The sequence below is a fragment of the Falco punctatus genome (assembly GCF_963210335.1).
Source record: "Falco punctatus genome assembly, chromosome: 19".
NCBI lineage: Eukaryota > Metazoa > Chordata > Aves > Falconiformes > Falconidae > Falco > Falco punctatus.
This window is the reverse complement of record NC_137599.1, coordinates 1,448,258-1,475,155: the sequence shown is the minus strand read 5'-3', so window position 1 is coordinate 1,475,155 and position 26,898 is coordinate 1,448,258. Positions and strand designations below refer to the sequence as shown.

The window sequence follows — 26,898 nt, the reverse complement described above, 5'->3', positions numbered from 1 at the left end:
CCCAGCAGGTCGGGCTGCAGCGCGCAGCATCAGCCGGGGATGCAGCCACCTCCGGACAGGCAGGACCCCAGCACCGCTGCCAGCCTCAGCCCACCGATGGGCAGGGCAAGGCAAGGCACAAACTTCCTGGGATTAATGAAATCCAGCAGGCAGGAGCCGGGCAAGGCAACAGCAGACTCCCTAAAGCATGGTGAGAAAAAAAAAAAAAAAGAAAAAAAAAAAGGCAGCTTTCTGGGGTGCAAAACCCACTCCTGTTGTTGGGGGTGGAGGTGGGAAGAAAAGAAAAAAAAAAGCCCTAAGCCCTACAGTGGGTCCAAGTATTTTATTACACAAAAGGAATTCAAGTTTGCAACTCTCAGCTTCAAGAGAATAAATCCAATGGAGGCCAAGAAGCTCTGAGCAGGTTGGGGTTAAATTATTTTCTCTCCCTGTCACATGGAATACAAACTTCATGATTACACAAAACAGTAAATAACCTGGAAATTATACATTTGTAGACCTTTAATCCAATATACAGATATCCAAACCAAAGTCTTCCCACAACTGATTATGGGTTTACCTCTGAAAAGCAAAAAGCAAGCAACAGCAATAGAAAACCCAAGTCCTACTCACACACCAAAAAGGCCACCCCACAAATGACATTCAAGAAGTTTGTGACTTGCAGGCCTTGGCTGAAAGAAGCCTTTGGCAGGGCTGCTCTGACAGAAAAGCTCATTCTCATGAATCCAAGTAGCTGATGAGGCTGGGGGCCTAGATATCCCCCCAAACCCATGAAGACAAGAAGAAGCTGCTGAGCTCATGCTGCATCTACTCCCGTTGCTCCATATTTTCTAATCCCCTGCGAGGCCCTTGTGTCATTCCCCAGCTGAGCTCTCCTCTCCAGTTTTCTCTTCCTCTCCTCACTGTGTCTTTGCTCTCTCCCTCCCCTCCCCTCTAACTTCCTCCCTCCAGCTCCTCACTTGCAATCCCTGGCACCCTTTCAGCAAAGGCACTGCACATTCTGCCTCTCAAGTGGGCAGCAGCTACACAAAACAGCTGCCTGACAGGGGAAGCACAGCACATTTCAGTCTTGCTAGGAACAAGCCTGAAACCCAGCGCAGCAGAAGATTCCCACGGGATGTAAACAAGTAAACAAGATTTATTCTTTCTTTTATGGCCCAGTAACACATCAGTGAAATACAAAGCCCATCCAATGAAAGCAAAACCAGCCTAAAGCTACCAACACTTTTTATATCTGTCTGCTAATAAATTATTCCTTGTGAGCCTCTTTGAAGAGAAGTCTTCATTTAAAGGAGGGGGATACTGAGGCAGAGGAACGTCACAAATCTGCACTTTGGTTCATCTTCTGAGGTACCAGCCCTGCTCGGAACACAGCAAAGCAGTGTCTGTGAAGCCAGACTCCACGCTTGTGCAGTGCAGTAATTAACAAGCAGTTCTGCAAATATGGTCTGGGAATCTAAAAAAACCCCAAAAATTGTCAACATCATCAGTACCAAAGAGGAGGCTACGGGCCAAATAGCTTTGAGTAATGTCCATTGCAGCGTCAGTCGGTTCAATGTATTTTCTTAGCTGAAACCCTTCCAAGTGAACAAGGAATAAACAGAACTAAGCCACGAGGGAGCTGGAGTTTAGCGAGCATATTCCAATGACAAGACACAAGGAGGCTGTCTTGCCCGTATCTACAGCAATTTTCACTGTTAAGAAAAAATAAGCACAGACAGTGAATGCAGAGACAGGAGCATATAGCAGAGCAATAGGCACTCTGGGGACCGGAGGAGATGCCCATTAGGCATTTATGATAATGCAAAGGATGACTTTACAGTTGTGTTTTAAGATGGAGGCTGACTAAAGGGCAGAATTACTACTATGTAGATTATTTGGATGGGGTTACTGCTCTACAAACCAAAGCAATGCAGGAGTCGTCGTGGGGAGAGACACCCAAAACTCCAGATCTGAACCAGCCAAAGGTTTGGAAGACCCAGGAGTTGGGACCCAGAGTCGCGCTCCCAGCCCCGCTCCTGCCGAGCCAGGGCTGTGGGTGCCAAAGGCACCGATTCCCCCGCTCCCCAGTGAGGCTCAAAGGTAGCAAGTGGGCATTCCCATCTTTAAGGTCTCCAAAAAATCTTAATGGCCAAACCAGAGGATTTAATCCTTTTCCCCATTTTTGTGGAGCAGGAGGGTCTATTGCCTGCTGTGAGAAAGCTCAGGGGATGGGATATGCGAACGCCCCACTCTGTCCCCAGTGGGGCGATTTCGTGATCGTTGTTCTGTTCTGTGTGAACGCAGAGCAACGCTGGGGCTGCACGTTCATCTCAACACATTACAATAACCCCCGAGATTTCTTTATAAAAAGAAAGCTGCAGCACATTCCTATTACACAAACAAGTTCAGAAAGCACTAAGGGTTCATTTGAGAAGGTTCTCTATCTCCAAAGCTGCACATCAGGCAATTTAGACAATCTAATAATTAGAGTATTTTATTAACTGACCAAAGTGAGAGCAATAGAACTTGTTAATATTTAACTTACTGGGGCTCCCCAAACTGCTGTATATTTAGCATCTTTACTGATGGTTTTATACCTCCTTCTTTATGATGCATTGCTTTATTCTTAAGATTCTGGCATGCTCCGAACTTCCCTGGGGAGGGAAGCATGGGACACTGCTAGATGTGACCAGAGAGGGCAAGCTCTGCCCCAAGGTGTTACAATTCGGATGGGTTTCAAAGGACTATGGGTGACTCAGTAACTTGAACACTTTGATTAATGAAGTAGAGATCTCCAAGAAGCACCTAGTAATCCAAACCAGGAAACTTTCCTCAAGTTTGTAAGAAGTTTTAAATCAATGGGCTGGTTTAAAAAGAGTTCAAAAAGCCCTCCTCATTAACCTAATTCTTCGCAGTAAAGGTCATAAAAGTTTTGACATTAACTGCAGAATAACCTTGCCGAGCTGCTAGTTCCTGTTACCTGGTCTTTCAATCCTATTATAAATTCTGCAAGTTCTTCATTTGCTGGCTCCAAGCAAAGATTGATAACAGCAAAGCTGGTTTGGTTTTTTGGGTTTTTTTTAATCAAACGACATGTTTATTCTTGGAGGCTTTTCTCCCTTCTCTTCTTGTTTCATGCAATGGGAACACACACGCACACATTTTCAAGAAATACAGAAAAAGTCTTTTGTATTCCCTTGCGCTACAGCAATACTAATTTTAATCAAGGGTAAACAACTCCCCCTTAATTGTGTGCTCACAACCAGCGAAACCTATTTCTGACCACTACAGAACTGCATTCAAGGGCACTCATTGGAGTGGTCTGGGTTGAGTGACTTGGTCCCAGCCCCAGCTGGGGACAAGGCAGGGTGTGGGTGCACTCATGCTCCCCCAGGTTTTCTTGTCTCCGGCTGACGGGTGCTGCATGGTCCGTTGCAGCCCTTGGCCTGGACCCTAGGTTTGTAAAAGATTTCAAAGCTTCTTGATAAGGAGGGGGCTCGACTCCTGGTTCGAATGCTTGAAATGCAATATCAACAGTTTCAAAGTTACACCTACCTCTTGATTTTTTTATGGATATATGCAAATAAAAATGCAAATACACCTCCATACAGCCCTTCCCAGAGCACAGACGCTTGCCTCCTACCTATGACATTTTTCCAAGCGAAGCATTCTGTTTTCTCCTATAATCGTTACTTGCCTCCAAAATTTGTGCACAATACCTTAGGTAGCGGAATAATTTATAAGCCCATGTAAAAGCAAAGCTGTGCAGCTGCTCAGAGTTTGCAAAACTATGAAACGGGAGGGATTTCAATGCAAAAAAATACTGTCTCTACACAGATTAGTTTGCCGAGAATATAATACATACACAGAGGCAAAGAACTGCATGCCCAGAGCTGCAGGAAGCAAAGCTTCAGTCCTGATAAAGGGAGCTGTCAAAAGTGTTGATACTAAAGCTTTTCTTTTTTAAGTTAAAGAACATACGCCTCTGTGTATATTTTATTTTTCATTAATTAACTCTGTTCCACACACCACCCAAACACATCTTGGACTTTAGAAAGCGTTCTAACAAAAGTTTTTTTGTTTTCTTTTTGTCTCTGCATGTTATGACATTTCAAGGGTTGTAGCTGGCACTCATGTTTATAAAGCTGGGGAATTCCACGCATGGCGATAGAATAGATATTTTAACAATACGTTACAAATATTGTCAATTTGATATTTTTTCCCTTGCGTTTTCAAACACATCATAAATCTAGACCAGGTTTCTGTGTATGAACCCTGCTTACCACTGAGCTGGAGACTCTTGGCATGAACGCAAAGAGGGTTTTTTATAAATAAAACTTAGTAAAATCACTATGCACTCCATTAATTCAGGAACACTCTGCCCCAGCTTCAAAGGGGATCTTTACAGTAAAGATGGTGTTTTTGCTGCTTTAATGATTTGCTACTTGTACTTGTCATAACTACATGAACCAAATATGCAATACCAGGGAGCAGCGGTTTAGGGAAATGCACAGTTCCGTCTCCCATCCAGCTCCGCTTCAGTTCAATTCAATAGATTTGAGGCTTTACATAGAAAAGCTACCTCATAAATCTAACACTTGAGGCCTTTGTCTAATGCCAGCTAATGAAAGAAAACTACACGCATGCCTCGGGTATACGCATACCTCATGCACTGCTACGAAGTCCAACCCCAAGAATAACCGGCGACCCATGAAGCACTCGGCATCTGAGCCAGAGCAGGGCCAGCAGAGGTAAAATGATACGCACTTCATCTAAATAGTATATACTACGAGATAAGTGGCCTACTAAGACTTTCCACACTGTTACTTAAGCCTTTAACAGAACACGAAGGCTCCCAATTTTTAAACCGTGTTTTATCCTGGCTTGTCCCTTACCCCACCTCCCAGCACACGTTTATATTTGTTGCTGCCAACTTCAGGAAAGCAACATTTTTGGGGATTAAGGCACAGAGCTGGGAGAAGCAGCAGATCTGGACCCAATTCCTGGACACACCTGCAGATGCTCTGGTACCTTAAGCACATTTCTTGAGCCTCAGTTTTCCTAAATTTCATAAATGGGAACAACCATGCCCACTCTCCCGCATGTTTGACTACTTATGAATATTTGAAGGAGCACTACTATCCAGCAAATATGCAGCACTTCAGAGAAAACCATTTGGGATGAATTTTTGATGGAAAAACATAAGTGTTATCACAAGCTCAATGAAAATAAATTTGGCTTTATTCATCTATTTGGGGTTGTTTCCTTCAAAATAAAGTAAAAATTAACTGCCTACGACTGCATCCACTGTATGGTGGGGTTTTTTTAGCATGAACGAGCAGATGGAAGTTACGAGTTGTCTGTGTGACACCGTGCTAAGGGGACACCCCCCCGGCAGGAAGGCCCAGGTACCCCACAGGAGGATTTGGAGGGACAAGTCTTTGCCATCCCCAGGCTGGAGCCCTCGGCTAGGAGGGCAGAGCCACCTTCTCTCCATCTCTGAAGGTCTGTGTCTTCAAGCAGAGTGTTACAGAGCTACTTGTGCTTCTGAGTATCTCAAAATATTGGATAGACATCAATGATCTAATCTAGCTCACTTCCACCAGTGGCCACATTAGTTTTTTTACACTAGCTCAGCTTTTGCATGTTTTGGGGGCTTGGGAATGGAGAAGCTGAAATGCACCAGTGACTATAATTCAGTGTAAAGTCCCATTCCAGCAAAGCCAAACTTACAGCCCTGACCCACAGCTCTTACTTAGCTACACAGGTACCTTTTTCTTCTTTAATCCTTCCTTTTGCATTGCTCCCTGTCCCACCATTCTCTTCCCAACTGCTCAACTCTCCCCTCCAGTTTCCCTCTCCTGTTCAGTGCTGGATTCCCTTGCAGTACCCCAGAACCGCCTGCCGACGCTCCCTCAGACCACGCGTTTCTTCTAAATCAAAGCTGTTGCAGAACATTTCCTCTGCACTGAATTGTGAGAAGAGATGGAAACGGCAGCAAGAAGCTTGGGGGAGGGCTACAACTGACCCAGGTCCTGTCCAGATTTTCTTTGCCAACTTTCCTTAGCTCTCTTTCCACAGAGGGGAGGTTGCTGCAAGACAGCAAGGGTATGCATGCATGAAATATATTAAGTGTATAAAATGCTTCACATAGGCAGTCAGCTCTCTTCCAAAAGGAAATATGAGTCACCCTGGGGCTCTGTTCAAAAAGCACCTAAGGAACAAGGGGAAAATAATTTGCAGCTACACACTACAGTCAATAGCATCGCTTGGTACATATGAATTGGGAACAGCAACTCATCCTGCAGCCTTACGCTCTGTTCAATTATGTCTTTCTGAAACCGCACTCGTCTGCTCAACTCACCCTCAAGACCTGTACTCCTGTTTCATATAAATATCTGCTTGCTGGGAGATATCAAGATGGATTCTATTAATTTCAGTCAATACTAGAAACCAACAGGTTGGGATAGCTGGAATCACTGAGGTTTTGGTCTTCAGAGGGATTTCAGCATGTCTCCAAGTTCAAGGAGCTCAACTGCCTTTACCAGATGTGGTCGCAAGTTGTGCTTATCCCCTTTAGAACAGCTGTTCATTAGCTATTACAAAGAAAATCCTTCTTAGAAGAAGCCTTTTCCTTTGCCACATCAGCCTGTTATTTAAATGCACTGGCAGTGCAGCTGGGCAGCTAATTTACACCTGGTTGTTGCCATCCTCTTATCAAGATGTCCAGGTACATGAGATTATTTTTTTTTCTTCAAAACCAAGCCCCACATAGTAGTTCTCTGTCTCTTTTCCATTCAGCATGCACCAAGTTCTCATTACCACCTCTCCTTCTCCCAGCAAGGTATCATAAACTGGAGGTGAGGCTTTCAAGGTGATATCCAAGCCCATGCCTTCCCTCTCAGGTTACCCTGTTTCCTTAGTACATTATTTTCCAAATAGCATCAGTTCCCAAGATGACATAGGGACACACTTAGAGAAACCTACATATCTGAAGACCCAAACACTTACACAGTCATTCCTAGCAGGCATTTAAGTGAACCAGGCACTTCATTTACAAATCTATATGCAGTTCTACAAACCAATCTTCCTAATATTACTTAGGCTTCCAACCCTATAAAAGAATAACAACTATTTCAAAAGAACAAAAGCATCCCTCCTCCACCCTTTAAATTGTATGAACTTTCAAAATTTAGAAGAAAAAAAAATCTAATTTTGAGCCCTTTTATGTGTTCTAATCCTCTCTTTTTTTTTTTTTTTAATTTTGAACACAGCTGTCTGTTGTACTTTCTCAAATGATGCCAGATGCTGGGTTCATCAACCAAACGCATGAAAACAATGGTTTGAAAGCAATTAGAAGCACCGAGGCTGCACTGAGGCTCATATTAAAATGTGATAACACTGTTCTAGTGGGAATTGCAACGCTGCTGCATTTCTGACATTTCTGTGCTGCCAGACAGACAGGATGTGCTGGAAGTGGGCCCTGATCGAGGAGGTAACATTCTGGAATTTATTCCTGGAGTAAATGAAGGATTAGCTGAGTTGGAACACTCACAAGGATTTTTATTACAGCCCCAGCTCCCATCTTGTTTGAACACTGGCAAATCATCCTGTCTGTGCTCACGTATGACAACCGTCATCGAAGGAAAAAGGATGAAGCCACAGAACTGTGTGCCTTGGCTGCAGCTTGGTTGTACCCAATACTCCAGATCAGGAGTCAGAGCTGAGCTCCACCGATCCAATACAGAGTCAGAGGAGCTCCAGGTCAGCTCTGAGCAAATACATATCCATCAATTGCCCTGAATATGCAGTACCACCACTGACACGACTTGTGACCTGCAGGCACCCTGGGAAGTTTAAGTCATCACCCCCATTATGGCAGAAATGAAGATCAAAGTCACAATCAGAATCTCCCAGCTTGTTAACAGACATAACAAGAGATGGTCACGGTACTGAAAAATGTACAGCCTGACCATTTATCTACACCTGGAGGTTGATTCAGTTTCAAGTTCGGGGTAACACGAAGCAACGAGACTGGAGGAAACTTGCTGAAGGTTACCCCACAGGCTTTACCCAAGCTGATGGCCCACGGGAATACACTGACCTTTCTGAACTTTGGGACTTTTCTGGAGACAGAAGTTTTGCAACAAAATTTCCTGAGCTTGTCCAGGACAACATGTTTATGTCAGCATCACACAGTTTTGTATTATTTGCTCTCAAGCGCAAGGAGAAATGGACTTCTGCTGCTCAGGACGAATGCTAACCCCGGCTCCTGCTATAGCCCTTACACAGCTTTGCCCCTTTCCACCCCTACAAACTGCCACACACAGCTATAAATTCAATTTAAACTCTTCCTCTTGCTGACTTTCCTAGAAAACACCACACATGCCCAGCCCTTCCCTACTCCCCAAGCTCATAACCGCGAGAACTCACCAACCTTCCCTTGGCTTGTACTGACCTTGGGGCGGAAATTCCAAGTGGTACCTAAAAGACAAAAAAAAAAAGACAGACATCAGCATACATTATTTTTTTACTATTATTTTTTAATTATTTATTCCAGCCTGATGAGTAAGTGACAGATGGGAGAATTATGCTGCCAGGACCTCAGCAAGTGGTCAACGCATATTTTGTGGAAGAAGCTTCAAGAGGAATTGCAAGGCCTGCAGATGCTAGCTGGCCCCTGGAGCAGCCTCTGCCACCCAAGGTAACTCCTTTACATCTCTTCCTCTTCAAAAGCTCCCAACTTCCTTCCATTAGCACAGGTATCTCTCCAAACAGAAGAGCTTACAAAACCTTCTGCGTTGCAGCCTTAATTAAAGGCCTTTAAAGATCCCTTCAATCCAACCCAAACTATTCTATGATTCTATTCTATGACTTTTCTTAACCCCATCTCACGCCTTCCCTTGAAGCAGCAGCATCGCAGACAGCAGTATGCACGCTGCCCACTTCAGGCCATGCCAAAAAAAATCCTCCACAATTTCTTCATCTCTCACACTTTAAGCACATCTTGGGTTGACATCTGAGTCATTTTAATATGGGAACAGCACTGGCGAGTTTTGGAAACAGATCAAGGATTGGGGATAAACCACAAAGTGACACCATTCAGGCAAGATGTGTAACAAAGGGTTGGTCTATAGGCATTAGTGGCAAGAATCCAGTACGTAAAAATCCAATCAATTTGTTTCCTCATTAAAAGCTTTCATGAAGAAAATGATTTAACACAAACATTCAAGCTACTGACACAGATTAATTAGAAAACAACAACAGAATTCTGATTAAGGGCATAATATTTGACTTGTTTGCTTTGGACAAAAAAAAAAAAACAATAAAAATGCACACAGACAGAAGAAACTTTCCTGGGAGAATGGGCTCAGTGATAAATAACAGCTGTATCACACTGGAAAGAGCCATACCGCTGTGCTTTGTCGCAATAAAAGGCTGCAAATTTCTCTGGACCTTTGGATGCTCCTGGCAGTGGTTCCCCGCCCCCCCCCCCCCCTTTTTTTTTTACGAGCTCTTTCCTATCCATCCTATGGCAGCTACATCTTATCTCCCAAGCCCAGGGAAGTGTCACCACCTGCCCAAGGTCAGGGGAACCGTAACAGCAGCTCCATCCTTTTGTTTCCAATCAGTGTTAACTGTTACTCAGTGTTTGCTTTGATAATTCAAACATTGATAATTGAACATTTGATTTGAGAAAGCTCCCCTCCATGGGCTCAGCTTCTGCTCAGTGAGAGGTACTGCACTCCCCAGACGCCACCCCATGTCCAGCATCCCTGAGAGTTGAAATACTTTTGTCTCCTGAGCAGACAATGACTGCGAGACAAGGACAGCAAAATCACCTCTTGTTTTGTGAACTTTTGTCTCTTGTGCTTGAGAGACTGTCCTAATCTCCCCTGAACATGTTTTAGTGATAACATTTACTGCACTAGGACCAAAATGATTTTCTGTCACTTGTAATTCCAGTTCAATAAAAGTATAAGAGCTTTGTTTCTAACCTCTGTCATTTTTAATACAGTAAAATGGTTTAAAAAAATGTAAAATTGAGTTCCATTTCCTACTGGACCAGCAAGCCCATGTTAGCTTCACTCTGATCAAATTTAAGGCGGGGGGGCAGGGGGGGAAATACCAAAAAGATGTTTTGCGCTTTTTTCTTTTTTAGCATAAGGAAACAGTCAAAAATTCTAATCTCATCAGATCAGGATGTGTCTTTAATCTCATGCTTTGATCATTTTCACTCTGGAAAGGCTTAAGCAGAGAATGAAAGTTAGTTTAAAATTTAATCGGGAGCAGGGGAAAGATGGTCTTGTTCTTATGGACGATGGAAGAGTAATGATCTAATTCCTTCATCTGCCACCGGCTGCACGAAAATCTTGAATAAATTACTTATCTTGAGAGCTTAAAAGGCACCCACATACGATGCCACAGCATTGTCAGTATGTTCACTTACAGGATTTCTTTCTTTCCCCCAATGCTTTGTATGTGTCTAAGAGAGGGCAGGGGGAAGGATGACATTCAGCATCTGTGTTTCCCCCACCCCTTCCTGCAGAGAACTTCAGCCTTAGTTAATCAGCGAGTGATATTTTCATAGTTTTCAGAAGTGGCCAGAATATTCTTTATTTTGTTCCCACATTACCCAAGAAATACAATTATTTGGGCAAAATGCCCATTTTTGCTGCAACAACCTAGGTAGCAAAGAGGGCTAGTTCAAATATATCTACAGCTCCAAGTCGTGTGCATGCTTATAGATTCAGAATAAAGCCTGTTCCTGCACAGCAGAGGAGGAGAAACTCAGCTAGCAGAAGGTTAGTCATCTTGGGCTGTTCTCCAAAGTACAGCTCGAGGTCAATTCTGATTTTTGTTCCCAATTAAGATAGTACAACTGGCACACATGTTACACCTTTAACAAGCCTGATCCGTGGGTAACAGTTACACAACATTTTGTTCTTTACCTTTACAGGAGGTTTATCCTGAAAGTTATAGCCCAATAATTTCTTACAGCAAATAATTTTTAAAAAATTGTAATTGCTCCATACACATCCCCCCCTTGAGCCAGCCAGTATAAGTTAGAAACCAGAGGCCTAATCTTTAGCCAACTGCATCTTGATTTTGAAAGTTATTCACCTTGGAATCAGTTTGACATTTTCATCCTTAATAAACAATTTTTAGATCTCACAAACACCAAGAGTAAAAGCTTTTCATTCATTTTTCTTAACCAGAAAGTTTGGGAGCAGGCAATATATCTGGTCATGTCTTAAGTGGTCCTTGATTAAAACACTTGGTTAAAAAAGTCCTATCCACCAGCTGTGGGTGGAATCCCCCAGAAAAGAACCAGTTAAGGCAAAGCATAGCAAGGGGTTTTCAGCCAGATAGGAAGGTCCACTTTCCATCAGACCTTAAGAAAGTGGAGGGAGATGGGAAAAACTCTTCTCAAATGATTAACTAGCTTCAGCAAAATGAGCTGACAAAGGAATCTACTGAGATTTTTGATGCAATATGTAAACTGAGGAACTAACCCCAGAATATCTGATTTCCATTACAAAGCTAAAGAAAAAGCACCGCACTGCCAATACTGCAACAAAAGACATCCTATAAGTATTTCCCCTGCAACGAACCACCCACCTCTCTCACCTCATCGGCGCATATTTGGGGCCAGACAGGAAGAAGCCACAGACTTGTTCTGTTCAAAACACAAATTGTTTCTCATGATCGTATAGTCTTTGAGGTTACACACTCAACAATCCAATATCAGAGGGGCTCGCTTTTCTGGGACTGTTTAGGTTCTTTGCTCCTGAAAGACGTACAGATCCCAGTTCTGATTTGTCAGCCTCCTAATAGCAGCGTCTCCAGACTGACCCAATCAAAATTGCAACTCAACTGTGTAAGCAGACCTCAAAGGCTGGGTTACCATGAGAAAGAACAGAAGAAAATGCTGTTGTCACATTGGAAAGGGAAATGGAGTTGCAGAGCAGGCAGGTTTGCCAGAAAACCTTGTTCCCAACAGAAACCCACTGTCCTTCGAGTCTTGAGCCAGAACTCATGTTGGTCTGTAAGGACCAGAGCCTTCTGCTGCTTCCCACAGAACCAGGAATTGGTCCTCAGAAGTGAAAGATGCTTCCAGGACCTGCATCCCAGATCTTACCCTTGCATTGGTTTTACAACCGAATCAAGATTGGAAACAACCCCAAAAGCACCAGTTGTACACTTGTGAGGTTTGAAAACAAGCTCCCCAAATCCTACCCTTCCTAGCTGTATCGTATCATGATTCACTTCAGGAGAGTAGAGTTTGCTTTTCACAGCTGCTACTCAAAAGCAGTTACCTGAAGACAGCGATGCTTCCAGGTCTGACCAAGCAGGACTACCAGCAAAGAAGTTACTTCAACACTCCTATCTCCTCAACAGCAGTGTTTAAACCAGGGAAACCCAGAAATATCCCTTCTTGTTCCAAAATGAAGGGCAGATTAAGCCCTGGAATATGCAAGAATGAAATTCCCCCCTAAGACAACATTATTCTGCCCACACTAGGTCTAGATCTGCCCTTCGGCATGAGTGCAGGACTCGCGTATTTTCGGAGCATCAAGGTAATTCGATTTTATTCCTGTATTTCCAACCTTCACACAAAACTCAAGCAGCAGATTTACCCCAGGCCTCTAGTCCTCTGTTACATGAGGGGCGGGCGTGTGTGTCACAAATCCCATCAATGTCCAGAAATCCAGTAAAAACCATGATTAACACACACACACCCCTCCTCCGACCCACAACTTGAGCCTGCTGCCCAGCATCCCCTGCTTGCAGCGAACCCCAGAGCCAAAGGAGACAAACCAGACCCATTTGGGGCTAGAAGCAAAAATTACTGTCTGAGATCTTACGGTCTGTATTACGCAGGGGGTCAAACTTGATGGTTATAATGGCCTCTCTGCAGCTCTAAAGTCTATAAAAGTCTAAACCCCACTTTCCTCTCAGACTCAATTTCAGCAGGAACCATAAAATAAAGTCAGGTTTCAATCAAATTTCCTGTATTTTCCTGTCCAATTAAGAACACTAATATCACCACAGATGTTATTAAATTAGATATTTCAAGACAGTCTAATTTGTTTGGTGCACAGTATTCTTTGGTTTTTAATGTTTGCAAAAAAAAATTTTAAAAATCAATGCTGTACAAGATTTCAAGTAGAAAAAAAGAAGATTAAAATGGGATTGGGGAGCTCACCATTAGCAAAGTCTGTTACAAACCACTTCAAATGCATTTCTCGGTTAAATGTTACAGAAGCAGCACCAGCAGCTATGCAAAGACTCTGGTTACACAGTTTCAATCATTTACAGTCCTCAGGTTTCAGATTAACCATGCATTCACAAGGAAATGGATGGGGAAACGGGTAATTTTATCAGCTGGAATGGAAAATGATGCAAATTACTGAAAGGAGCCTAACCCAGAAGGCACCAAACTGCATTACTGGCAGAGTGAATGGCCACATTCACCCCAGGTATAAAAGCAGGTAGAATATGAAAACAGCTGAATTGAATTTGTGCCCCTGCCAGGCCATATATTAACAGAGGAGAATTCCTTCCTCAGCACTCCCCAAAAGGAGGTATGGGGGGTGTAAAAAAAAAAAATCCCCTACCAAGATTACAGAATAAATTAGGAACATCCTAACAGAAACTTTACCAGACTTTAAAAAGAAATAATCACCACTGTCAGTATTAAACTTGACTGTTGAAAACTAAAGGAATGCCTGTGCTCACACACACCCAGGCACAGATGTACTGGTGCAGGGTGGTGAGAGGCTTTAGATCTCCATTAACACCAGCTGGTGCAGTGCACGCTTACGCATCCCCAAGCCAGTGCTGAGCAGGGACAGGTCTCCCCCGCACAAAGGAGAAGAAAAAAAAAAAAAAAAACCACACAACTAGAGGAGCTTATTTTTAGGATAGAAAAATGCAAATTCCAAACCTGCTAGGTACTTTTGAAGTGACAGGGATTTCCTTTATTTTTTTGCAGAACAAATCTGTATTTAATGGCCAAAGTAAGTGTGAATGAAATCATGCTCAGCAAGATCATTTCCTTGCTGAGCAAATAAATTTCAGCTCTCTGAAGAACATGAAGGAGGAGAACAGCACTTTGCCTAATTAAGGACAATGTGGTGGGGCTATAGTCCAGCCCTGGCGTTAATGTGCTGAGCTCAATTATCTGCCCATCAGGTCACATTCTTAAATTCCTTTTTATCTTGGTATCACACATTATTCAGCATAATGAGTTTAATATTGGTAGGAATTACAGGCAGTGCATTTAGACTAATGAAGCAAAATTACCCTGAAATTGCATTTTCTTTAATTTCAATCTTAAAACTTTAAAATAAGGTTGAAAATTGAAGTAATAAATGTAGTTAATATGGTTAGAAATTTATTAAAACAGGCAAAACACTGCTTTAGACAAAATTTTGGATCTATTTCCGTTAGTGAATCTTTACAATCCTACTGTAATACCTTGCCACAGGAAGGATCAAGTTCAACCCCAGATAATTAAGCAAAGTTCCCCTGGTGTTGGAGTGTCTACAGTTCAGCTACACCTGTAAACCAATAAAACCAGTAGCTTATTGGTTTGTGACAGCATGCATGAACCACAGGCTACAAGAGAATTGTACACAACCCCGAGGATGCCCAAACCAGAGGCAGTCATGCGGTGTTGACTTTACCCCTGCACTTCCATTTGGAGTAAAACCACCCTGTTTCAGCCCCAGCAGCAAGCGCAGGATTTCTTTTGACAGTTACACTGTCGGGGCCAGATGTGGCCAACCACCCAGCAGGAGCTAGGTGATGGTATTACCGAAGCTTGCTCCTCAAAACCAAGTGTTTGTGCAGCTCAGACTGAAACAGAGTATAGGAACATGTACCCCAGCACCAGGAGCATCTCAGCTCCCCTCTGTACTCTGCATCTCTGTGCCAAGGGTGAGCAATTTCTAAGCTCGGAGGCTGTATTTATTTTTCTGAACCTCAGTGTTAGGAACAAGGCTCACGGCAGCACAGCCTCTGGTTGAAGGTGCAGGACAGCGATGTCGTTTCACTATGCAATTAGACATTTAAACCTCATCCCAGACTTAATATTAGGAACCTAAATCACTCGACTAGGCAAGGAGCACACATTTGCTGACCAGGCTGGGAATCCAAACAAGCTGCCAGCCACAGCACTCTTGCCTTTGTGACACGGCACACAGATACCAGTGTGGCAGTACAGCAATGGTGGAGGTCCGGGAAAGACCTGCAGGCTCTCCTTCGCAGGCCAGGGCATCATCACCTGGACACGTCTGGTACACGAGAAGTTTCACTGCAGAGTTAAAAGACCAAGGGCAGACTTTTCCTCGCTGATAGCACAGTATTAGCATTGGGAATATTGCCACAAACTTTAAGGAGGGATTGACAATGAGGCAGTAAAACAAAGTTTGAAGCTTGTTATCCAGAGGTGAATAACCTGGTCTACACTGGAACGCCTGCTGCTGGTAGGAATGTCAGGAAACGGTCCTGTGTATTAGTTATGAGTAGCAGGATTGGACCTCAGGTTCATGCTATTGTTTTCATCACAACAGAGTACATTAAAGGTAGAGTTCCAGTGTCTATTTTGGATGTCCTAGTGGGTGTATGCAAGAAACCCAACATTAATTAAACCCCTTTCTCTTCATTGCTGCTTTGATATACAACAGGTCTGCCTTGCTCTCCTTTTAGCACTATTACATTTCACCTCAGGGGAAAAAAAAAAAAAACCCTAAGAATTTGTTTCCATCAATGCACCCTTGCTTTCCAACAGGGAGTTTAAATGAGTAGCTGACTCCAAGGAGATGGAGGAACTATTTATCTCCATATTTTTTTAAATAAATCCCATTCTCCCCATCTCACCCCCTGCCATTGTAACTGCACTAGAAATGTCGAAATGCTGAGGTGAGGTCATTTAACAGCAAGAAGACTTTTTTTTTTGTTACTGCTCTTGCCAAAGGACAAGAATGGGCTTGTGTTCCTGAGTGGAGTCATGTATCTGATGCATCCCAGGTGTCGGACATCTGCTGCTAGCTCTGCAGTCAGCTTTGTTAGGACACAAGAAGCAGCAGCGATGTTCCCAAGGAACAACTTGAAACAAACCCTCAGCACCAGAAGCAACTGACAACTTTTGGAGTTTCTGGGAAACAAGCAAAAACTCTGCTCCAGCACCGCATCCTCCTGCTACCCCCTCCCAAACCAAAGGTGCTTTTTAAGCAAGTTTTATTCATTACAAAGACTTTGTTTTTCTGATCAGGACTAGAGCAGGGTCTTTGGACTAAGGTCAGGACACAGGTGACTACTGTAGGTGCTACTGTGCTGCAAGAGCCTCATCCCTCCCACAGGTAACTCCTGTGGACCAAGCCTCCTGTCGTGTTCTGTGGCTTGTTTTCCTGGATGGCAGGGAAAGCAATTAAAAGAGATTGTCAATGAAACCAGAGATATGATTAGGAAAAAAATTGCCAGGCCAGGATTTAGATGTAAGATATTAGAAAGTGGAATAGGATCTGAGTCAGTAGGGAGGAGAAAAAAAAAAAAAGAAAGAACACAGAACTGTTTCAACACAACAGTGCACTTTAAATAACCAAATGTATTCTGAAAGTAAAACAGTATGAGGAGGCATAACTCAGCCATACAGTGACAGCCTCCCCACAGCCACCGCCTGCAACACCTCCGACACGGCTCCTCAAACAAAAATAACCCAGCCTGCCTCGGAAAAAATGATAACCTGCAAACACAATCCACTCCCTACCTACCACACTTCTTGCAGTGAGATGGAAACAATATATCCTCACAGGTAGCACGAGGAGCCATAAACCCCAACCACTTGTACACTTTATAGTCATCAGTGAACCTCCCGGTGGGGGAACATTACGAGGCCATGGGGAGAGCAGTGATACAAAGACCTGACGGCCAACTTACAGGAACAGTTATTGTGACTGGCTCAGGAGAATCATACTAGATGAAGCTCGTCCTTCCCAGAGACGCATGCGTCTCTCCCCAGTAGCTGAGCAGTTTACTTATGTCCATTATGAACCCAAATAATGAAACCCTACACACTGTGTTGTGTTTCACCCTGCAGAGGGGAAACACAGAGAGCAGGGCTGCTGGGGGGAGGCAGGCGCTTCCTGAAGATGGTGGCTGATGATTTCCTGAACACCCGCCACAAAAGCCACAGGAAGCTCCCCAAAGAGACAAACCTACGCCTCATCCCCAAGAGCAAGACCTGCTTAGATCCTTTCAAATAAAAAGGATACAGTCATCATTACAGTAATCTCCCACCACAAATCATTGTATTAATGGCTCAGGTCAGAACAAGGACATTTGTATACTCTGTTCTTCTCACCCTTTCCAAATGCCACTGAGCAATAAAACATAAGCAGGAAATCAGCAGCGCCCTGTAGTCTTTGCTCAAGGGTCTTGCTTTCCGCTCCAGAAGTACCTGCAATTTATTTCAATAAGCAACAGGATTGAGGCCCACATCTTAACCTGAGCATCCAGGAAGAACCTGCATATCACCTCTCCTCCTGATGCAAAGGCTGCTTCACACTAAATCTGGGGTTTCTTGAGATTATTTTGTTCTAGAAGCTTTATCACAAATTGTATTCTTAGGCTGAGAGCAAAGGTCGAGTTCTGCATCACAGCATCAGTGTTTGTCCCAGGACCCTAAAAGGCTGCTCCTTCTTGAGCAAGTCACCAAAACCACACATAACCTCTGGGAAGGCAGAGGTCTATGGCATGAAGGCCAGAGCAGCATCTTTCCCCACCGCTCAAGCACCATTCACAGCTAACAGCTCATGAAGACAGACCACCCACTTTGGGAAGCAAGAACAATCCAGTATTTCCAAGCATGCCAACTGCCTCACACATTTATCAAGTTCCAAGCTGTTAATATAGTCTATTAAAAACAGGCCTAGAGTGGCACTACATGAAGATAAAAAATTGTCACTTTTAAAGTTGCATGATCTCAGGACGTTTGGGGGGGAGTGTGTGTGTAGAAAAAAAAAAAAAAAAGCTTGATTTGACATCTGAATACTTCAGGTTCAGAATTCTCCTTACTTAATTCTTTCTATCCAAAATCAATACTTGCCAATGAGTGGGAATTTTTCAGAGAAATCACATAAACATGCAATCAAGCCCTTTCTTCTGCGATCTTACAGGATACTGCGACACACACACACACACCATTCTTCCACTAGATATGCTACGGCCCCATTTTCCAAAGGCTTCCATCTTCTGCATTCAGCTTGTTTCAATTATTCAGGGCAACCCAGGCTGATAATTACACAGTCCCGAGTTGCTGAGTAAAACTGATGCTTAATTAGCCAGCAGGAAAGATCGATTAAGATACAGCAGGGCATCTTGCAAAGTTCTTCAGTGGGACTGCAGGGAATAGAGTCTGGCTGTGCCCTTCCGAAGGATAAAATTCTCCGCTTCTCAGGGACTCGACAGCAGTTTTATTTAAACTGGATGCTTACATCAGTCAGCCACCCTGAGTTTTATTGTCAGGCCTTAACGTCAAGTGACACAACTCACATCTTATAACTAGAGCATTAACAGCAAGCTCTGGATCACATTTCTAGCCGAAAATACAATGCAGCTGATGCTGGAAGTTTTATTTAAGCCTTCAGCATCCTGTTCTCTGTTTATGTTCCTCGATTTTCCCCTAGCACAATAGAACAAGCTTTGTTTGCTTCACTCGCTTATCCAAATGAGGCAGTTCACGTTCTCATGCAGGGCTTGAGCAGTCCTGAGGACATGAGATTTTGGAACCCAGGTCAGACCCCAGTTTTAATTCAAGAAGTTCTTTTCATTCCTTTTTACCATATCAAAGTCCAGGCAATACATATTTGAATTCAGGAGCCACTTGTGAAATAGATACTTTCAGCAGGAAGCCCGCAACAGAAGTCTTTACTTAATGTATTGATTTACCCACAAGCCTGAGTGATGGATTCTTTTTTTCCACAAAATCCTCTCTAGCACAAGGGAGAAGGAAGAACAGGACAGGATCAGACCGCCATATGCAAAGAGCTGGGCAGACACAGCCCAAGGCATAATTTTTTACTTTGAAACACAAGAATTCCAAACAAATGAAACAAATTTGTAGACAACCATAAAACTGGTTAAGTAGGAGAGTTTACAAACTAGTGTGCAGTGCACTTTCACATTATACCAAGCCCTGAATGTCCATTACCTTTCAAATCATGGGCTAATTGTCCAGCTAGTTAAATACAGCATGGGGTACCCCAAGGCAGGACACTGTTCTGAAGCACTTTCATTAGAATGCAATGCAGACAATACAAACCTAGCTTTGACTTGCTGGAAGCCAAAGAGAATTGCATCCCTCTGCTCCCTTGCTTTAGCACTCAAGTTTTCATTCTGCAGTGCATCTGCCAGGTAGCCTTCAACATCTGGAAAAGAGAATTACAGGTTAAAACGCACATACCTGGTCTTGGCTAAGAAACCTGGACCTGGCTGCACCCCAGGAAGCCCTTGAGGCACCGTACTGAGCAGTTTGATCCAGAAACACAAGTCAGTCTGAAGACTTCACTTGGAGAAGACATTGCAGTGACTGTAGATAGAAGAGGATCTAAATATTGCATGTGATTACAGAGCTTCTCTGTAGCAGTAAGGTAAATAAGCAAAGAAACCACCAAGCAGAAGAAAGGAAGAAGGTGAAGTGAAACATGGATAAGCCTATCGGACCAAGTGCAATTCCACCTGCTTCTTTTCTGCCCCAAACCCTACAAATCTGCTGCTGTGAAAGGCTTTTGGCATTAAATATGGACATAGCAGGAGTGGTTATCCCATCCAGAGGAGGATCCAAAGCATTTTCTAAAACGCCAGAGCAAGAAATCCACTGACACTTCAAGGAAACCCTAACCTGTGGTTTTCACAAGGATGATCTTCATGAAGGACAAGCACTGAAAGACAGGTTGGGTGTGCACTAGCCCACATGCAGTTGTATCACAACATGGGTTCTGCAAGGTTGCCGCTGAAATACTACACCCTGTGCTTGCTCAACAGAGACAGCCAGACAAAAGTAAATATGGTATTCTCTCACCTGGAAACTACATCTGTATGCAGAAATTTAAACTGAACTAGAAGATAAAAGGTTTGAGTGTCTTCTATTTGCATAAATATTTATGCTCTTTACAGAAAACAGGGGAAAAAATCTCATAGAAAACAAACCAGTTCCAATCACACCTGCTCTGTATAGAAGAATATCATCATTGTACTTCAGCAGCATTACTGCTAGTTTCCCCTAGCAGAGAAAAGATTGGTTTCAAAGCTATGGTGTTGTACATCCACGGGCCTCTCCAGCCTTTAACTCACACCCCATACTGTGACACTAATGTCAGTTTAATATCCTGCTTGCAGGACTTTCAGCTCCTTATGCTTCAGCTGCCAGTACAACAGCCAACACTGTTTAGCACACCCCAGGAATCTGCACAGCTCCTTAAAAACAGCTCCTCTACCTGCAAGCACATCTCAAGATCAAAATGCCACAAGAGAAATTAATAATTTTTTTCTGCTAAAATCGTGAGCTCTCATTTCTTTTTGTTGCCTGCTCATGACACACTCAAAGGCTTAGAGTTAGGGAGGGGGGAGCACAAAAAAAGGGAATTCTAAAGCTAAGGTCATAAGGAAGAACATGGAGGGAAACAAGGCTGATGTTTGGGCATCTCTCAGGAGCAAAGCCCTCTTCCCACCGCCTCTGAAGAGTGGGAGACGAGCAGGACCAGGGAGACTCAGCTCTCCCCTCAGCAGCCTGGGAAGGGGAAGCAAATCCAAATAATAACACTGTCTCCATAACAGTCCAGTTCTCCTTTCTGGATTTATTTAGCTAAAAGCACCAGTTTCCATGGGAGTGCTCGCTAACAAGCATACTTCAGCCAAACATAAACTCCTCCAGGTCCTCACTACTTTCTCTGTCTCCCTGCCTTCCCTCCTACTAGGAGGGCTCCTGACCCACTGGAACCAGGTCTGAGCCTGCTGTGTCCCGTTACCTGCAGTCACCGCTTTGCCTGAAGCCTGGATACAGCACTGAGATTGTGAAACATCTTAGCACAACGCCCCTGACGTGGGGATGCACAGTTGCCACATCTCAGCAGATGGGCAGTAATGCTAATTCACAGTATTGCTCTCAAACCCGCACCTATATCCAGCAGCGGTTTTGGGAGCCCCAGGAGCACAGAGGTGTCAGGCCAAAATGCCTGTTAATATCAAGTTCACTACTGGTAATTTAGCCCTAGGTGGCCCGCCTGGGATAAGACAAAGGCTTTGCCAGAGAGCTGAGTGAAGCTGTTTAAATCCCAGGCCAATGTGTAATCCTTAGGCTAAGTTTCATTTTCAGTACATCTCTACGCAGTTTTAATTGTATATCCAAGATACAGTACCAGCTTATGACAGGCCTAACGATGCTGAGGCTTACATCGCTTACAAATTACATAGAAAGCACCCAAGTACATATATCTAAGCACAAAGGATGTATCTTGCTCCAAGGAGCTTACTGCTTAAGAACAGATGAGGCTATAGGGACAATTTATTATATACAAACCAGCATAAAAACAGCACAGTAGAAATGGGTCAGCAAGAGAAACTACATGAAGGCTGCATTTCCACAGTGAAAGAACAAGCAAGAAAAACAAGCTCTCCCGGAATTTGTGCAAATACCAGTTGCATCCCTCTGTCACTTTTAAGCACAGATTAGCTCCACGAGTACGCAATTAGCTCTAATATGGTATTTACTTACTGGGATGTCAGCACAGATCAGCTGCTGGATAAGTTATAGTAGAACTAGGGTCACTTCTGCAAACCAGGCAAAGCCCCTTTCAGAGCCAGCCACTATGTTTATAGCACCAGGAAATGAAAAAGAAAGCCCAACCATAAACTCTCAAAGTGGATCAGGAAGAGCAATATGTAAGCAGCTCTAGAGTAAATCACCCTAATGTTAGTTTTACTGCTTGTCGGTAACATTATATTCCTGATGTTTATAGATTGCTCTCTGCGATCCACTCTGAAAGTTTACAGGACTCTCCTTTTCATTTCCTGCAGCTAAAAAGGTAAGAGGAGAAAAAAAAAAAAAAGTTGAAATTTCATCAAGTGTTTCAGGGGAGTTTCTAGAGGCAATTGCAGTTATCCACTTTAATCCTGCAGGAGATGCACAGCATCATAAGAATTATGTCACAACCACTGAAGTCCAGGTAGTAAATAACCTTTTAATGGCAGCACTAAATTCTAGGAGTTAATCAGCACTCAATAACAGAGCTGAAAGGTATTAAGATGCCATGTGTATTCTCTCCACGCACGTACACACATTCACTATTTTTTGCTCTTTCTACTCTGCCATCAGAAAACTGCTAACAGAAATCCTACACTCCCTCTGCAGAGGGACTAGTCCCACAGAATCACAATGGTTTTGCTGTGCAAGGTAACGCTGAGCCAACCAGTCTGCTCCAACACTTATATGATGCTTCACACAATCCCTCCTGCAGTTTATCACCCCAGCTGGCTAGAAAAAAAAATCAATTTAAAAAAGTTTAGGACACCTATCAACACAGAGAGTACAGATACCTTGAGATTCCCTGAGACTGCATTAATATTTCCAGGATGTGTCCCAAGGCGGTTTGGGATTTAGAAGGCTAGTTGTATCACCCCATCCCACTTGTCAAAATAAATAAAAGCCATGAACCATTGCACAGTGTTTCTTGACTTTTCTGTAAGCTCAAGAAAGGATGGTTTCATGGTGAAACAACATCTTTCAGATGAGCCATCCTGCTTTTGTGGGGCTGAGTCAGAGAAAACCTTGAGAACTGAAGCAACCTTCATCCATCCTCCTGCAATGAGCTGAATGGGACATTCTCTCCTATGCAACAGACAATGGGGGAACTGAGAACCGTTTCCAAATCTCAACCCCAGACTCCCTGATATTTAAATTCCAGAGCTACTCATGATGCTATCTGACTGCAGCTTATTAGCCCACACAAACAGAGCATTTGTTTATTTTTAAAACAGCAATGAGGCTGCTCGCCTTACAATTAGCAGCTACCAGCTTTGTTAGGCTGTGCAGGTGCAGTCACAGCCTCCCAGTGCAGCACCTGCTCTGTCCTTCCTGGTGCCCAAACCCCAGCAAGAAAATGGCTTTCCAGCCCTACCATCTGAAATGAAGAGGATCAAGCAAGGCAGGCAAAGGGAAGATGATCAGACTGCCAGCCTGGCTTTGCTTCTACAGACAAAAAAAGCAGCCCTGGGTTTATCAGAGATATATCACATTTTTTAGAACCACTGTTCCAGCCTTTAGAAGAAATTTGTACTAAACAAGTATGAAATAACCTTAAACAAAAGTAGTTTTAAAAGGGACTCAACTGACCCAGAAGTGAAACTGTAATGAACTGACTTGTTTGCAGTTGGTGCAACCACACCTACGTATAAACAGAAAAGAACAAGCGTTCTTAAGTGTTGCAGGATCGCAGTGGAGGGACAATAGCCATATTGTGTTGGCGTTCAACCACTGCAACCTCAGAGATATCTTGCGTGATAATAACACAACTGCTGCTAGCACACCATTGACTACCTGCTTCTGCACATCATGCGAGCAGCCCTGCACCACTGACCAAACTTTAACATAAGGAATCAGAAACTTTAGCATAAGGCTGCAAATGTTATTACCTGTATATCGGTATGTTTCCTCCTTTATTTGTGATTTTTATTTTAAATACAAGAATTCTCATGGTAACGCAGTTTGCAAACAATGTCATAGCTCAAGCTCCTTCATTTCCAGCCTGCATAGCTAGAAACTGCCTCAGCCACTGGAAGGCCTCAACACCGTATAGATTGTTAAGACACAGCAAGTTTGATACAGAGGTATGTGACATGCAATTAATCTCCATTCATAGCCTGCTATACCTGTCAGCAAACAAAGGCTGTGCTTTAGAAGGAGATCTGAAGCCTTCAATTAAAAACAGTCAGCTAACAAGAAAATAATCTAAGTTAAAGGAAGGTGGCAGGTGCAGAAATGAGTTGTTTACAAAAGTGTCAGCACTGAACAATAAAGTGCTGCACATCAGAAATGTGAAAGGGTGAACTTCACTGAAGCCCCCATGATTAAAAAACAGAGGAGAGAATTTACACCTACATCTGGGGGAAGACACAAAGCATTTGGAAGGCAGCTTTGACGGGCTTGGAGGCTGCACACTCTCTCTCAGACTGACAGATCCCAGGACTGGAAGTTCTCCCGCTCTCGGAGGGGAAGGGGCAAGTGCTCCGTGCTGCCGGCAGCCATCGTGACAGGAAACAAAAGGTCACAAAGCCTTGCAGCAGCCGGGCCAGCCCCGAACACAACTGTTCCCAGCAGCAAGATGCTAACGACTCCTTCCCCACCGCCCACCCACACCTGCGGCAGCGGGATGTGCCAGTAACGTGCACCTGTGTGTTTGGCAAGGGCTAACCACTGCGCCTGCAAAGTGCTGCTGAAGCTCCGTTCAGGGACAGGCTATAACATTGTCACCTCTGCACGGCACCTCTGCCACCCAGCCTTCGCTTACTGCACCATGGGGTCAGCAATAGCTGGAGAAGTCCGTACAGAACTTGTTTATGTTTGTGAAGCACATTTTAAGAGAAGCATTTTGCATGGTTTCTGCCTGGCTGGCCCACCAATTCAATGAGTGGAGGTGTTGCAGGTCAAGTTGATGAAGAAATCCATGAAAAACAACTTCAGAAGCCTCACACCCACCATCTTACACACAGAAGTAAATGCTGTCGGCTCTCAGCACAGCTCATTTGCTCAGATGATGAGACCTCAGGAGGCAGCATTCAAATTATCAAGTAGAAGTGGGGCCCTCTCAGCTGTACCCCCATTTTCAATAGGGTTGAAGCTTTCCTGAGGATGCACCCCCAGCAAGCGAGCTTGCTCACTGCATCTCCAGCGCAACACGCAACACTTGCACAATATCTAAAGCCCAGAGACTCAGCTATCACATCTACAACAAAAGCCTGCTGAGAGGGCTCACTGCAGCACACAATCTTTTTTTACCCTTTGTACCCACCCCTTTGTCTCACCTCACACTGCTCACCAGCACAGCCTCAATACCTTCACAGAAAACACCCAGCGGGGGCACCTTTTGACCGTGCCAGGAGAAACCCCCCAATCTTGCATACACCCCCTTCACCTTAGGACCACCAGAGAGCTTCTTCACCCCTAACGCAGGCATGGAGGCACCTACCAACTTCTGAGCTACAGGAGGACAGCCCCAAGATCACCAGAACAGGCAGCCGCATCCCCCACACTCTCAACTGCAGTTAGAAACAGGTCAGGCATACATAACCCAAGGACCCCAAAACCATCAGCCTTAGAGAAGGAGTAGCTTCTACAGTCCCTCCACATCGCTCTCTGGCTCAGCACAGCGAGGTATAAAGAGCTTTTCAGCTTCTCCCCCTGCAACCACAGCAGATTTCCCCCATTAAGCAGAAAGGGAGCAAGGAGGAATTCATGGTTACCTTCCAGAAGTCTCTGAATCTCCTCTGGGATCATGGTACCTTGCCACCTTCCTTTCTACAGGAGTCAAACCTGTTGCTACAGCTCCCTGAAGGGCAAGGACAGAGCAAAAGGAAGCAGGGAGGGCGGGGACACCCAAAATAAGGTAAAGAAACCACCACACTCTGCTCAGATACCACTACCTCCTCCTCCTCCTCGAGCCCCAGCCAGCTCAACCCACCTCCTCACAGGCCAGGTGCCCAGACACTGAACACCCCTGAGAGCCAAAGCTCTGGCCAATGAGCCACAAAAGTGCCCGACCCCAGCAACAGCACAGCTGAACCTGCACTCCTCAATTAGCTCAATGAGCATCAGGTGCATCTCCTTCATTATCACAATTCAGTGTAGCTGCTGGCACAGCAGACGCAGCTCTGTGAGGCTGTGCGGCCATCGATTTAACCTCCTGTGCGGGTTGCTTGCACAAAAGGAGTTGGGGATTGGATTTATTCCAGGCAAAGGCAGGCTCTCTCCTCTAATGCGTGCGGGAAGAGAATGGTGCTTGGCTGCTCTGCAATAAAGCTTCCCCTCTTCCTGTATCCTGCATAGGAAGGGGGCTGGATTGTAATAGCTGTTCATATTTCTAAGTCTTGCCCAGAGAAATAACAGGGTTGTGCACCTTAACTTGCTTTATGACAGGCAATAAATGCAAACTGTGCTCTACAAAACAAAAATGGCATTGCATTAGATTAACCCACAGCCCTGCATCTGCCTCTCTCCTGTATAAATGAATTAGCACAAGCTGACTATGGGGATACAACTATTATTTTTCTTTCTTGCATTCCAAATTTTAGGCTCATTATTGACAAATCTAAAGGCTGTCATCTTTATCTGAAGCTCATCAATGATTCCAAAGACCAGTTTAAGATTTTCCATCAGTTAGGTGTAGGGGGTCCAGTCCTTACTCTGCCGTATCCTGGTATCAAACAAGTATTTATTGTTACAGCACATAGAAAAGGTTACACTGAACAGGCTTGCCAATTTCATTTTTCTGGTGTTTTATGCCTGGGTATGTAATCTTTACTTATATTTTTCCAACATAGCAAATGTTGGAAATAGCAAAAAAGGATGCAGTCCGGCTCTGTTGGCCACAAAACAGAACCATATAGCTTCACATGCTTGCTGCTTTCAGTAGGGGCATAACAGCTCCAGAGAGCAAAGAGCCAGGGCTGTGTACTAAGGTGTATCAGGCCACTCTGAACTCTGTAAGGAGCCCCCCTAAAACTGCTTCTCTAGCTGCTTTGCTCTCATCCTGCTCTGGGCAAGCCAGCCTGCCACAGAATTGTCGAAAGCTGGCAAAACAAAATCTGTAGGGGAAAAGAAAACAAGAAAGAAAAAAAAGCACACAGGGCTCCCAG

At 44.0% G+C, this 26,898-nt stretch overlaps 1 protein-coding gene across 2 annotated transcripts in view; it reads right to left on the bottom strand.

The window, feature by feature from the left end:
* Positions 1–25,653, bottom strand: part of SKAP1 (src kinase associated phosphoprotein 1) — a 155,991-nt gene extending 130,338 nt beyond the window's left edge. For both annotated transcript variants that reach the window (XM_080369528.1, XM_080369529.1), the window contains exons 1-3: positions 25,507–25,653; positions 19,313–19,418; positions 8,441–8,466 (exon numbers count right to left, since the gene is read on the bottom strand). In XM_080369528.1, coding sequence (XP_080225654.1) covers positions 8,441–8,466; positions 19,313–19,418; positions 25,507–25,540 — 166 coding nt within the window. In that variant the 5' untranslated portion in view covers positions 25,541–25,653. The remainder of the gene's footprint in view (positions 1–8,440; positions 8,467–19,312; positions 19,419–25,506) is intronic.
* Positions 25,654–26,898: the final 1,245 nt, after the last annotated feature.